Source organism: Choloepus didactylus, chromosome 20 (genome assembly GCF_015220235.1).
Source record: "Choloepus didactylus isolate mChoDid1 chromosome 20, mChoDid1.pri, whole genome shotgun sequence".
NCBI lineage: Eukaryota > Metazoa > Chordata > Mammalia > Pilosa > Megalonychidae > Choloepus > Choloepus didactylus.
Window position 1 is genome coordinate 19,617,621 of NC_051326.1, and position 15,228 is coordinate 19,632,848.

General features: G+C 35.5%; 1 protein-coding gene across 1 annotated transcript in view; it reads left to right on the forward strand.

Moving 5' to 3' along the window:
- LOC119516420 (A disintegrin and metallopeptidase domain 3-like) overlaps positions 1–7,641 on the forward strand; it is a 133,547-nt gene extending 125,906 nt beyond the window's left edge. Inside the window, exons 18-20 of the mRNA XM_037812771.1 lie at positions 4,656–4,830; positions 6,245–6,295; positions 7,517–7,641. Coding sequence (XP_037668699.1) covers positions 4,656–4,830; positions 6,245–6,293 — 224 coding nt within the window. The 3' untranslated portion in view covers positions 6,294–6,295; positions 7,517–7,641. The remainder of the gene's footprint in view (positions 1–4,655; positions 4,831–6,244; positions 6,296–7,516) is intronic.
- Positions 7,642–15,228: the final 7,587 nt, after the last annotated feature.

The following is a 15,228-nucleotide window of genomic DNA, read 5'->3' on the forward strand; positions in this document are numbered from 1 at the left end:
TGTGGAAAAGAAAAGAATTTATTCATGATCTTTCAAGAACAGGCCCAACCAAAATGTGGAGGTTGGTGCGCAGAACAATAGACTCAGCAGTATTTATTCCCTACACCTAACTACAAGTCCCTTCCCTGTTTCTCCATTGGCTGGATACTTCAGAGGTTACATTCTATTGGACAAGCCTAACTAGCCTGCGCAAATTTGAAACATGCAGCCTGCGCAAATTTGAAACATGCAGCCTGCCCAAGTTGGAAACATTTGAAATATGTTCCTGGGCAAATTTGCAGCATTAGGAACCGTTGGAACAGATCTCCACCCTTGACTATAATGGTTATGCCCAGGCCACTTTAGAGCCAGTCTTGGGCTAGTTTGGTAACAAGTTATGAGGCTATTTTGGGAACCTCTACTTCGAGTCTCCACCTTGCAAGTATAGTCGATAGTGGGCGGATAAGCAGGGGAACTGACTGTGGATAGTGGGTGGATAAGCAGGGGGACTGACTGTGGATTACAGTTTGTCTTTTTAACCTTTTGCCAATTTTTTAACTGCCCCACCCTGCAAGGCACACCTATCCTGTGTGAAAGCTAAACTTAATTTCATTCTCACAGATAGGGAGGTTGAACTTGGAAAGTGTTTATTTTTAGAACTAATCTAGGCTCTCTTTACCACTCTGCATCCTTCAACTTCCAAATGATAGAAAGCTGATTCAGGTAGACTCAGTTTTAGCTCCGAAATCTTTACTCTGTCACTGAACTAGACTTAATTTCAGTATCTGTCTACAAATGCTCATAACTTAAAAATTCCCAGATGGCACATAGGAATTCTATTATAAAACTGATATAATTATCGCTGTTTTTTTCAATTTCTCAAACTTTTTCAGGGAGAAAGTTCTCAATCATCATTAAGTATGATGTTTAATGTAAATATTTTATTCTTGGTTACGAGTTTTATTTTAATGCTAAAAGGATGTTGAATATAAAAAGATTTTCTACACCCATCTAAATGATATAATTTTTACCATGTATTTTACTATGTTGTTTTTCGAGTATCATAATGTAATAATGTAACTGCATTCACTAATATCCTGAACATTTGAATATTAATAAAGTACCCTTACATTCCCAGAATAAATCACACTTGATCTTAAAGTTTTTTCCTTTCCAAATGTAGATATAAAGATTTACATGAAATTTGAATTTCTTGTAGCACCCTTGTCAGATTTTGGTCTCAAAGTTATGCTTGTTTCCTGAACTCTGGAATAGTGTATAAGAGTGGTGTTAACATATTTCTTATGTTTAGAAGAATTTATCCATGGAGACATTTGAGACTTTTTTGAAGGTGTTTATATAGAAGTAAATTTATTGGGTTCCCATTTAATTTATACATTAATTTGGGAGCACTGGCTTCTTAACAATATTGTCTTTCTTTCTATGAGTATGTTTCAACCTTATATTTATTTATGTTCTTTAATTTTACCAAGCAATGAGTTTTAGGTAACAATATAGCAGAATAGGAAAAGTTCCATTAAATTCATTCTTAGGTATTTGAAGATTTCTAATGCCATTGTAAATTATTTTATTTCTTTTCCCTATTTTTATTAGTATGAAAAAATATAATTGAATTTTATGTCATGCAGATTTGGTATATGAAAATATTAGTTTTAATGCTTTGGATTCTCTACATAATGGTCATGTCATTTGTAAATAAACATAGCTTTAATTCCTAATTTTTCTAGACTTATGCCTTTGTATCTATTGTTTTCTGGCCTCATTGCAATAGCTAGAACCACCTGTAAAATGTTGAATACAAAGGTAAAAATGGATTTGATTTATCCCAGAACTAAGGAGAACTTGTTCAGTATTTCACTAGTAATTATGATATTGGCTGTTGTTTTGGTAGATACCGTTTATCAGATTGAAGAAGGTTTTTATTCTAATCATAATTTGCTGAGAGATTTTATCTTAAATCAATATTATAATAAATTCTTTTTCTCCATCTGTGGAGATGATTATATGATTTTTCTCTTTTTTTCTTTTTCTCGTTATTATGTTAAAGTGATGAATTACAGTGACTGACTTATGAATGTTTAAACAACCCTGAATTTCTGATAGAAACCACACCTGGTACTGGAGTATGATGCCTTTTGTAAATCTCTGAATTTAATTCATAATATCCTCTTTTACACATTATACTCAAAGAACATATTTATTCATATTTTTTCCCTTGAAATATCTTTATCAGGCTTTGGAGACAGGAAATCTTAGGCTCATAAAACGATTTGGGGAATGAGTCCTCTTCCCTTATAATATGAAAATTTTTGTATTAATCCTTCCTTAAAAGATGGTAGAATTCACCAGTAAAACTAGCATGGACCTATAGTTTTCTTTGCAGCAAAGTTTTTAAAGTAGATCCAATTTCTTGGCAGATATAGTAGTATTCAAATTTTCTTTGTTTGGATAATGTTAGATTTTATTGGACATACTGGTATCGGTAGTGATAACCCATGTTTAATTACTAATATCGGTATTTTTTCCTTTCTTTCTCTCATTCTTCATATCCACATATGTCTGTCTCTATGACTGTGTAAGTGTTAATAAGAATTTATGAATTTAACATTTCTTTTAAAAGAAACAAGTTTTGGTATGGATGACTTTTCTATTGTTTATTTGTTTCATTTCTTTTTTGACTATTTACTATTGCAGCAATTTCTTTTATTATTTTCTTCACAGCTCTTTGATTTAATTTGCTCTTCTTTTTCTAAATTTTTAGAAACTAAGAACAATGATGTTTAACAATTTTTCTTATATAAAAATATTTTAAATTTTAAGTATCTTTTAAACACTGTATCTAACACTAGAATTTTGTCATTTAGTACTTTTTCTTCTAACTGCTGGAGTGATTTATTTCCTTGATGCTCTGGTTATTTAGAAGGAAGTTTCATAATTTGCATATATTTGAAATTTTCTCTTAATGGACTTTCGTGATTGATTCATAGTTTAACTTCTTATGATTAGAGAGCATACTCTCCATGATTGTTGTGTTCTGAATTTCTTGTTTTTTTTTTTTTTTGGTGACCCATGATATGATGATATATTTCATTGATCTGTTTGTCTATTGTTTTGCCAGTAGCACACAGTCTTGATTATTGTGACTTGATGTTGGATGGTGCCAGTCCTCAGCTTGATTCTTCTGGGGCCCTAACCAGTGGAGCGCCTTTTGCCCTAATGCTCCACTCTGTAGGTTCCAGTCACTTCAGCTGCCCTCGACCCTGACTTCCTCCCCAAATCAGCAGGAATGCTGCACTTGGCCTAGATCTCCAATTCTCTGTGCCAAGATCAGAGAATTGTCTGTAGGTAGAGTTAGTTGATCATCAAACTGATACCGTGTTTTCCTTCTTTCAGATACTGTAGTTTTCCGTTTCTGGTTGACTTCTAAAAACCGTTTCCCTCATGTATTTTTACCCTGTTTTATATTTTCATACAAAGAAGGCTAGTGAAATTTCCTCATGGCCAGAAGTGGAAATTCTACTTTTTCTTTCTTAGAGCAATAGATATCCATAGTTAATCCAATTATAATTAGATCTAATTTCTCCAATCCTCCTTTGGAGTAATTAAGCCCATGAGAAGGAAGCCACACCTCTGATATGATATCTTTAGTGAAGATGGACTTGTTGAGAGTTGTCCTTTGCTGATGGATGTGACAGGGAAGAGGAGAGCTTTAAAAGCATTTAGCTGTATCACAGTATAAGAACTGCTGCATATTTGCTTAATTACAACTTTGTGCATACATGTGCCAATTTATCTTTTATAATACATAATATATTCTGAATCATGTTCTTTTAGGTAAATTTCTTTTAATCAATATATAATTGGGTTACGTATGTATGTATGTTTGTGTCTGTGTGTGTTTTAAAGTTACAGAATCCTCATCTTTTATGGTGACATTAAATCACTTAGATCTAATATAATAACAATTATTTTGGTTTCAATTCTGATTGCTTAATTTATTATTTTTATACTTTAGGTGTTTGGTTTATTTCTTTTGTTTAATTTGGGCAAAGATTCCATATATTTTATTTTTTCTCTAGCTCTTAATAGTTGTATAAGGGTCTTTATAACACCCACAGAAATATCTCTTTCTAATTAGTACAACCAAAATTAGAACAGTATCATCTTATACAGGCAGTATGGAATTTTTAACCTTGTTTATGGCCAGTAATTGTTCTTTAAAATTAGCTATCAAATATGTCAATAATTTTTCATAAAAATAAACATTTTTTTAAAAGTTTAAAACTTTTTAAAATGAAGAACTCATTATTGGATAATATCAATTTACTGTGTTGCAAGTAGCAGTTCTTAGAATGGAATATGGTAGATAGATCAGAATATATGATGTGAATAAATATTAAATATAAAGTTTAAATATACATAAAGATTAAAAATAAAATTATGTCAATGATATATATGTATAACGTATTGAGTTGACATAAAATATAAAATTCACTTTGTGGCATTGTCAGAAAATTGGAAAACACTGTTTCAGGTTCAACTTTATTCATTCCATGACTGGACTGTATTATTTGAATTCCAAATTTTTATAATTCAAATTACTAGTATACTTTGAATATCATTTTTGAAAAATTAAAAGGTAACAATGTTTTCAGATCAAAGTGCAATTTTGCTTGAAAGACAACGAAGACGACGACGACGTGCTCACAACAATGGTCTTTTGATCAGTTTCTACATTTTTCTACCTTTCCTCGTTTTAACTGTAGTCATTGCTCTAAAATGGAAAAACGTGAAGGGATTATGGAATAGAGTGGAAACAGTAAGTGAAGGGTAAGTAACCTTATTATTTTTAACCTTTAGTATTAAAATCCATTAAGGGAAAAATCCAAATGTAATTGGGAATATTAAACATCCAGATTCTTGCATGGATAGCATCTATATTTGGAAATACTGAGTCTCAGTATTTCAATTTCAATGTTTCAATATATACTAATTTATTTTCAGACTTCAGGCAGTTTATCCTTCATGTTCCTACATACCCAGTAACAACTGAAGCTGCTCAGTAAATCCTCAGGGCCTTTCACAAAGGATGCCAGATTGACGAGATTATTTAGGATGTTCCTTCCAATTCCCAAACAACCCCATTTCTTTGCATTAACATTCATTTATGCCAAGAGGAATGGAGATGGTCAGAGAAGCAAAATTCATAAATAGAATCTGTAGAAGGTGAGAAAATAGGAGATGTCAAAGAATGAGGAGGAGAACACAGAGAAGATCCTCACTTTACAGTTAATTAATATTGTCCATATGTTTCTAAAATAGAGCTCAAGTACAAAAGGGTTCACCCTGGTGAATCAGATGGTTAGGAACCGGAGTCATTCCCTTCATTACTCACAGGCTTTGTGATTCCCCATCATCTCTTCTGGTCTGTGCCCATTCTATCCAGAATGATTAGATTAGTTCTTGCACACAGCCAAGCATACTTATCTCACCCCTCTTCTACATATATTATTAAATAAAATACCAATAATCTCTCCACAGCCCAAGCCTCTTAGTTCATATTCTCAAGAGACAGCAGTAAATAGCTGTGCAAGTGCACCAGAATCCAGCCAGTGCTCTGGATTTAAAACTCCTGAATCAGATGTTCAAACCTGATGTCATATGTGGCCAAGGGGTTGTAGCCATGTAGTATAAATCTGCACACTATGACCCTCCTCTTCACAGGAAGTGTGTATAGAAGCAATCCCAAAGAAAAAAATGGAGGTTGTATAAATACCACAAATTGTAATTAAATGTAGCTGAAAGATGTAAAGGCTTAATTAAGGAAGAATGTGAAATTATAATCCAAATAATTACTAATTTGCAGAGATATTTGAGAGAAATATACAAATAGAATTCTAGGAATTTGAAGATTTGCATGCAAATTATCTTTTTAAATTTATTGTTATCAGCTATCAACTATCAGATATCATTATATGTGATTCCATCTTAATATATATGATAGAGGAAAATAATAGATGGATTTTTAGTTTGAAATAAAAAACAGTTGCTTAACTTCTTCAGAACAACATTAGAAAACAATCAAACGGAACATATGATCTCTGAGTGAGCTATGGAAAGTGAAGTGGGTATTGGTACATATTAATTGGATAGTTAGCACAAATCTGACTTTTAAATTTTTCTTGATTATTCTCAATACTACAATAGTTTCTACCCTTAAACCAATGCTTTCTCTTTTATACAGATCTATCTCAGAAGACAGCAGTAGCAATAGCAACCTGTCATACAACTAAAGGTGAATTGAGAGAATCTGTTGACAAAATTACATAATTCATCAAATTGGTTTTTAAAACAATACCTCAGTATAAGAAAGCTATTATTCCTTTATATCATTATCCTGATTCCTATTTGTTAATTCCATATGATAATATAAGGAGTAAGATAAAGAACTTCATGCTGATTACATTTTTTGTATTAATTTAGAACTATTTAATGTTAACTAATATTAGCCAGAGATTTATTAATCAACATTTTTGTAATAAGACATGACTTTAAAGAGCATTTAAATAGTTTCTTTAAAATATTCATGAACTATCATGCATACTGCCCCTTCATTTAATCTACTGTTTCACTATTAATTTCTCATTTCTACTTCTATAGTTTTAATAATTGTATAAAAAACATATTGAATACTTACTGAGCACTTAGAATGTGCCAGGTTCTAACTGGTAGACTTGTGCAGATAGTCTCCCCACATGTACATTTCTTACTCGTTAATCATCCCTGGGTATCATAATCCTTATTTTTGAAATAAAGAAACAGACCTGAGGAATTTAAATAATTGCCATGTTTATGGAATTAGAGTTGGAGTTTAACTTAAGGCAATCAGATTCCAGCGTATAACCTCTTAGAAACTACGCAGTCCTAACACATGTAATGTGAGATATGACCACTGGATTGTAAAAACTTTTAATAATGGCATTTAGTATAGCAGGGGAAGAACCAGTTGGGTGTTGTGATGATGAGATTGAAGGGGAGAAGAGTGAGTTTGGTTTTGAACATGAAGTTTGGAGTGGATGTGGAACAATTGTTGGAAATGACAGTAGGTTTTAGAAGTATTTATTCTCTATAGATAAAAATGATTAATAGTAACAGTTTTCTGTCTTCTTCACATATTCTTATGTTCATTTCATCTCTGTTTCCTTCCTGGTAACCTTCCTTTGCCTATGTACTATTCAGAGGCTATGTAAATGAAACATATATGTGCATAAATTTAAATCTTTCCTTTTAACCTAGTTATTGCAGTTTTTTCCTGATCTTTTATGAAATTAAAAAAAGGAATAAAAGGAAAAGTAAACATGAGTTTACAGATTTCAAGGAGTACAGGCCTAGTTTGTAAAACTATAGCCAGTGTCTTAGTTATTTTAGTTACACTGATTAATAGCTATACCTGTAGCAGCTTTTATTAACCATTAAAATTTAGCATTTCTATTTTCATGTATTTCTTTTTTGACAGTAACTAAACCATGTCAAAAAGCCATAGGTTGGAGAAAGGATATAACCAAGAAATTCAGCATTTAACCGGCCTGATCTAGGAATGGGAAATACAGTTTTTCTCTTTGTTATGGCTTAAGGTTGTCAATATCACAACCCGAAATAAATACTATGAGTGAAAGTATGCAAGCTGGTGTCTGTTGATTCCTCTGCCTGCTACGATCCTTAGTCAGAAATCAGCAGCTTTGCCTCTTCTTAACCTTGGGAGCTCTCACATCCCAAGCTGAAAATATTCCATAGTCCTCTGCTGCTGCCTGCTCTCAGATGTTCAGGGCCAATGCTGGTATCTCCCATCTGAAGAGAGGAAGCCAACAGCCAGCACATCTCCAGTAGCTCAAGATCTCACTATCTTACCCATTCCAGGCTTTGAGATATTGAGAGGAAATTGTTTCTGCATCAGGACCAGCCCAGTGACCCCACTAGCTAGTATCACTAGCAACTATCCTGTGTTAGACAAATTGCTCCGAGTTCCTGGTCAAAAATACCTGTTCTGTGCCTAGGTGATGTTTCTTGGCCCCTTGTAAACGGAATGTAGGATATATCTTTGCCCTTTGGGGAACCTGAACATGCCACTCTCTTTGCACTGCAACTGAGGCTTTGTAGGTAAGATTTTCTATCCTCAGTTCCACATCTCTCCATCTTTCCATCTTGCAGAAATGCCTGCACTTCTACATATTGCAATGCATTATACATGCATCAGAGAACCATCAGCCTACTTGGAATACTGAGTAGGACCTACAGAGTCTCCACCAAAAAAAAAAAAGATGCTCCTGGGTCAGGGATTGAAGTCTCACAAGCCTCGGGTCTCAACCAAGTCCACACTTGTGCAATGACTTGTGAGCTGGTGGACTAGATGACATGTCAGCTAAACTAGGCCAGATACCATATTGAAAAACAGAGCCAAGCTTCCAACCTTAATGCCCCTATTAGCTTGGGAAATTATTTCAATTTAAGTTTATATCATTATATTTCTCATGAAAGAAAGGAAATAAAATAAAATGACCTTAAAAATAAAATGACCTTAAAAATGAGAAGGGATTTGGAAATCCCTTTGTAGAAATGGACAAAGATTGGGCATTGTGTGAAAAATTTTTAAACTTGACTTGTAAAACATAGTGTCAGAAAAGATAAAGTCAAGCATAAGTGAACAACTGGAAATATGTATCATTGATTATTGCATTATTTTTGTTCAGATTTATGTTGGTGAAATTCCACTTTTGGAATAAATCAAGATGTAGATACTATACTATAAGTAAGGTGAACATACAACAAAGTATTGATAGTAGTCAGGAATATAGTCTCGTGTCATTCACGTCCCAGTTTAGGGGTTTATCAATAATGACTTCTACCCTTATCTCCTCTTCTCCATATGGTGATTCTTACCCCATATGACCTCTAAAATTAATTATATATGTGTGTCTATGTGCACCTACAAGTTTCATTGAGAATTGACTAATTCATGATATAATGTGATAGTAGATGTTCTATACTGAACTAATTGTGCATTGCTAGAAAAACTCTCTAATTTTAGAGTGGCTTGTCTCTGTTTATAGGTGGAAGTGTTTTCCCTTGAGCCATTATTGTCATTTGTTGGTATACTTTATTGAGTTTATTAATGAATTCTCTCTCTTTATTCCCTTTTTCTATAGCCCTCTACCAGAAAAATTTTTACAATAATGGAGTTATTTTAAGCATAATTTCCAAATAATTTTTGTTGGCAATATGGTTAAAATCATTTCCTTAGTAACTACAAAAATGTCACTTGGTCACTTATAAAAAAAAATTAGTGTCTCATCTAAAAAAAGCTTCACAACCATCATTTAAAGGAGAAAAGTAATGATAGATGTTAAACAGAAAACAGAATTCTAGAACAAACATTTAAACACATGAAATATGTCCATTCTCATACTATTTATAAGAGGTCAAAAACACTGATGGAAAAAAAAAGCAACAGAGACAATGTTAACAAATAGTTTCTCCAATTTGTATACCGCTGATATTCTCTTAATGGTTTCCATCATGTGAAAAAGGATTATGAGGTGATCACTGAGTTCAGTCAAAGTGTACCATGATAATGTATCCTCCATGGTAGAGGGTGGAAGTAAACATGGCCTGTTAATTGCCCATTCAGAGTTTGGGAAAATTGATGTGGGAGAATTTTAGGGAAAGGAATGTACAGAAAAAATCAAAATGAGGCTAGTTCATGCAATACACTAGAAACAAAAAAGAGCTAAGCATATTAAACTTTTCATAATAGAGTATAAATTATTAGCTTTCCGCTCTTGCAGGACATCAGCATACCATAGGAAGCATTAAAAAATACAGATGTATAGTTAACCACATTCAGAATTTTTACTTAATTGGACTGTGAAGCTTAACAAGCATAGGTAGTTTTCCAAAAGCACCAATGGTAATTTTAACATGCAGCTAGATTTCACAGTCAGATTTCTGAATCACTCTAATGTATTCTGCAATGCCTCTGGTGAAAGAGAAATGTATAGAGACTAAATATTACTTTTTAATTTTAAATAGTCAAGGGTAAGAAACATTCAAAATAATCCTAGTTATATAATAATCCTCAAAATGCACAACTTTTATTTTCACTGCCATGCATTATTTATTTGTTCATTAATCAAAACATTTATAACATAGTGTCTGATAATTCCCAAAATATTCCTTAAAAAGTCGGTTTTAAAATGTAAGAGTCTACAATCATCAAGGAAAACCATGATAATGCTGCTAATTACTAATCTTGGAACTCACTTTCAAATGAGCTTTCTTTTGATCATTTTTAGAGTCAGCATGATCAGCTTGTAATTGGACCTGCTTCATAATTATATGGAAGACAAAGAATATATTTTGTGTCTTAAGGATATAGATTTATGCCTAAATTTGTTGGAAATAAAGCATTCCCTGTGAGTGGGAATTAGAGCCCTGCTTTTAATATTTACTTCACCTTTGTTGCAAAAAAGATTTTATCATTTCTGTGGGTTCCTCCTGGCATTTACTGACTGCACCAAAGCTTCCACTTTCTGAACCATCCTATTCTTCTAGTTTAAGTTTACTCCACTTAACCTTTACTTTTTCTTCTCTCCTGCCTTCTATTACTTTTATTTTTATTTTATTTATGTTTTAAATAAATTCTATTTTGAAATAAATTCAAACTTACAGGAACAGTTGCAAAAACAGTACAAACCCCATACCTAGAACTCCAGCATACACCGACCCCCCTCCCCTGACCCTGTCACACCACCATTTCTTTCTTTCCCTCCCTCTCTCCCTCCCTCCCTCCCTCCCTCCCTATCTATCATCCGTCATCTATTGCTCTGTCCTCTGGACATATGAGAGCAAGCTGCACACATCCTTGAACAAACACTATAATTCAACACATACAATTCCCATGAGCAAGAACATTTTTTTATGCAATCCCATTAAGCGCAGCTAAGAAGTTCAAGAAATTCAACATCGATACTTACATTCTATATTTCCTTTTTTTTTCCTTATGTCCCAACTGTGTCCCTTTGAGCCTCCTCTCCTCCATCCTCAGATCCCATCCAGGATCATCCTTGGCATTTAATTGTCGTCTATTTAGACTGTCTTTTTTTTTTTTTTTTTTCAATTGTGGAAACATATATGCAGCCTAAATCTTCCTATTCCACCCCCTCCCTAGCATTCCATTAGTGGGATTAATCACATTTAGAGTGTTGCAATGCTATCACCTTCCCACCATCCCTTTCTAGAAGTTTCCCTTCACTCCAAACAGAAAGCCTACACTTGTTTCTTAACTCCGCATTGCCCCTTCCCCCACTTCTTGGAACCCCTACTCTACTTTTCATCTCTATGGTCATATTCTCTGATACTTTCTTTGTGTTTACTGTGGGGCTTAAATTTAACATCTTAAATCTATAACAATCTTGTTTTTCTTTGATACCAATTTAACTTCAATATGACACACAAACTACGTTCCTATACTCCATCATTCCCCCACCTTTATGTAGTTCTTGTCAAACATTACATATTTTACATTGAGTCCAAAACCACTGATTTATCATTGCAGTTTATGTATTTTAGATCCTGTAGGAAGTAAATAGTGGAGTTACAAATCAAAAATACAGTAGTGTTGGTATTTATATTTACCATGTGATCTTTACTGGAAATCTTCATTTCTTCATGTAGTTTCAGTCAATTGTTTAGTGTCCCTTCCTTTCAGCCTGCTCAACTCCCTTTAATATTTTTTATAGGACTGATCTACTGGTGGTGAATCCCTCAGCTTTTGACTCTCTGGGAATGTTTTCATCTCCCCCTCATTTTTACCCTCCAGGTGTTTGTGATTTCTCCAAGTCTCTGATGGTTATTGACTTCTAATTGTATTCCATTGTGGTCAGAGAATGTGCTTTGAACAAATTCATTTTTTTTTAATTTATTGAGGCTTGTTTTTATGTCCCAGCATATGTTCATTCTGGAGAAAGATCCGTGATCACTAGAGAAGAATGTGTGTCTCGGTGACCTGGGATGTAATATTCTATATATGTCTGTTAAAATTCTCTATCTCTCTCTCTCCTTTCTTTGTTTCTCTGTCAGTAGGGTTCCCTTTAGTATCTGAAGTAGGGCAGGTCTTTTATTAGCAAAATCTCTCAGCATTTGTTTGTGAAAAATTTATGCTCTCCCTCAAATTTGAAGGAGAGTTTTGCTGGATAAAGTATTCTTGGTTGGAAATTTTTCTCTCTCAGAATTTTAAATATGTCATGCCACTGCCTTCTCGCCTCCATGGTGGCCACTGAGTAGTCACTACTTAATCTTACGTTGTTTCCTTTAAATGTGGTGAATTGCTTTTCTCTTGCTGCTTTCAGAACTTGCTCCTTCTCTTTAGTATTTGAGAGTCTGATCAGAATATGTCTTGGAGTGGGTTTATTTGGATTGATTCTATTTGGAGTTCATTGGGCATTTATGCTTTGTGTATTTATACTGTGTAGAAGGTTTGGGAAGTTTTCCCCAACAATTTCTTTGAATACTCTTTCTAGACCTTTACGCTTCTCTTCCCCTTTTGGGACACCAATGAGTCTTAAATTTGGATGTTTTATTTTATCATATCCCGGAGATCCATTTTGATTTTTTCAATTTTTTTCCCCATTCTTTCTTTTGTTCTTTCGTTTTCTGTTCTGTGGTCCTCGAGGAGGCCAAGTTGTTGTTCAACTTCCTTTAATCTTGTATTATGAGTATCCAGAGTCTTTTTAATTTGCCCTACAGTTTCTTTTATATCCATAAGATCTTCTATTTTTTTATTTACTCTTGCAGTTTCTTCTTTATGCTCTTCTAGGGTCTTCTTTATGTCCTTTATATCCTGTGCCATGCTCTTCTTCATGTCCTTTCTATCCTGTGCCATGCTCTCATTGCCTGTGTGTAGTTCTTTGATTAATTGTGCCAAGTTACTGTGTGTCTTCTGATCTTTTGATTTGGGTGTTTGGGTTTAGGTTCTCCATATCGTCTAGTTTTATCATAAGCTTTAAGATTTTCTGTTGTTTTTGGCCTCTTGGCATTTGCTTTACTTGACCTCTAATTTGTCTGAACTGCAGCTTGGTGGTGTACACATTCTCTAACTAACCAGCAGATGGTATCTGTGAGTCACCTATTCCCCTCAAGTGAGTTCTCCCCAACTTTGTCTTTGTGGTGTGTGGGGATCTGATTTTTGTGGGGTTCAATTGGTGCACTAAATTTGCGTGTGTTGTTGGTGCTGTCCACCCTGAATGTGGGGCGTGTGTCTGGGTGGTTAGGGAGGCAGGGCAGCTTTAATAATCAAACCTCCCAGGTTCTCCCAGAGATTTAAGGCTGTTGCAGGAGGCTGAGCCGTCATTTCATCTTTCCACCGATTGTCTCTGCTGCTGACCCACAAGTCTTTGGTATTCGCGTAGGGTCCCTGGGATTTCCAAGTGGTTCCCCCTTCCCAGCTGTGCTCTTCCAGGACCTCTGCTGAGGGAGGGCCGCACCATGTCACTAGTGCGCGCCTGCCCTCCAGGGAAGCTCTGGGTCACTGGGCCATGCAGGGGTGCTCCCAGCCCACTTCAAAGGTGGTTGAATGGGACGTGTTAACTTCCCCCTTTTGCACAGCTCCTCCCTCCCAGCTCTGGGACTATCAGCTGTGGGTGCATTAAAGGCCACTGTCCACGGCCGATATTGTGGTGTGTGTGTGGTGCTTCAGGAAATACTCCCTGTCACGCTGAGTTTCTTGGCGCAGCTTTGGGCTGTGGGTCCAGCCCCGGGCAGGAGTGTCCCCAGTCCGCTTGGGGAGATGGCTGCAAGGAATGCATTTTTTTTCTCCTTTTGGCTTCCCTCTGTGCCCCTGGTCTTGAGACAATCAGCAGTGGGTGTGGGAAGGGGTATCCTCCATGCCACACATGGAGGCATTAGCTCAGCCCGCTCCTGCCATGCTTCACTGTGCGGCTCTCCCCATCTTATCTGCAGCTGCTCCCGGGTTTTGTTTTTCTTTTTTAAAGAACTAGTCCATCTCCAAATGCCAGCCCACCATTTCCCCACACCGCAGCGCAGCTGCCAGTCTTTCAGCTGGCTCACTCACTCGTTTCAGAATGCAGGCTCCTGGGTTCACCAAATGCATGTTCCCTGTGGATTTAGCAGCCCTTGTCTGGCTGGTGCTATGCTGGAACTGGTGTTCTGGGTCACTTTCTGGTTTTTATCTAGTATTTTTCATGGAAGTGTTTTTTTGCCCTGTCCTACCTAGCCACCTCTTAGGTTCTCTCTATTACTTTTAATCTAAAGAATCTCCATTTAGGTGTTTGTAAATTCTTTTGTATCATTTTCTGATATCTGTCAAATCCCTCCATTTTGCCTTAGAATGACCAGTGCTCTTGCCAGGTGAATACACATGAAATTATCACATTTCTTGATCACATTTGGTGAGGAGGCGAGCCTTTACTTATCTCAGCAATAATCTGCCATGTATCTATCATCCTTACTTACATGATTTTTAATCACTGTATGACTTTTAGTCTCCTTCTCCCAAGACGCACTTCCTTATTTCTATATTATGACACAGACAGGCTCATGTATTTCCTCTTCTTGTGTCAGGACTGCTATTTTCTAGCTTCATTGAAGATTCATTTCTCTTCTTTGTGATTCTATCCAAAACATGTTCTCATATTTCCTCTACTTTATATATACTATTATTACTCTCACTGTTGTGAGTTGGAATTCAAGGATTTCAAAGTTGACTGAAAAAAAGATTTCAACTTTAGGGGGAAGTAATACACAAGTTATTTATTGGGGACAAAGCTTTAACAGGTTTGCGGTTGGGAGGAACAATGCTTCATAGCAGGAAAACTTCCAGACCATAGTAAGAGAGAGCCACCTGTGGGGAAGCAAGGCTAGAGAAAATTCCCAAACTCCTGGGGGAGAGGGAAAATGGGAAGGGGGAAGGGGCTTACATGTCTAAGTGATGTCACTGGGTCAGCACTATGGGGGGAGCTTTTGGACCAAAGGGCTCCAAGGGACTGAAGTAGTTTGGGGCCTCATAAATACAGCATTTTATCTTATTAATGGTGAGCAGATGTTGGGTGCCATTTCATAGAATATGCAAAGCGGATCAGCTCTAAATGGATAAAAATAGCTTCTTTGGGCTTGCTCTAGTTTTCTAATGCTGCGGGAATGCAAAACACCAGAGAT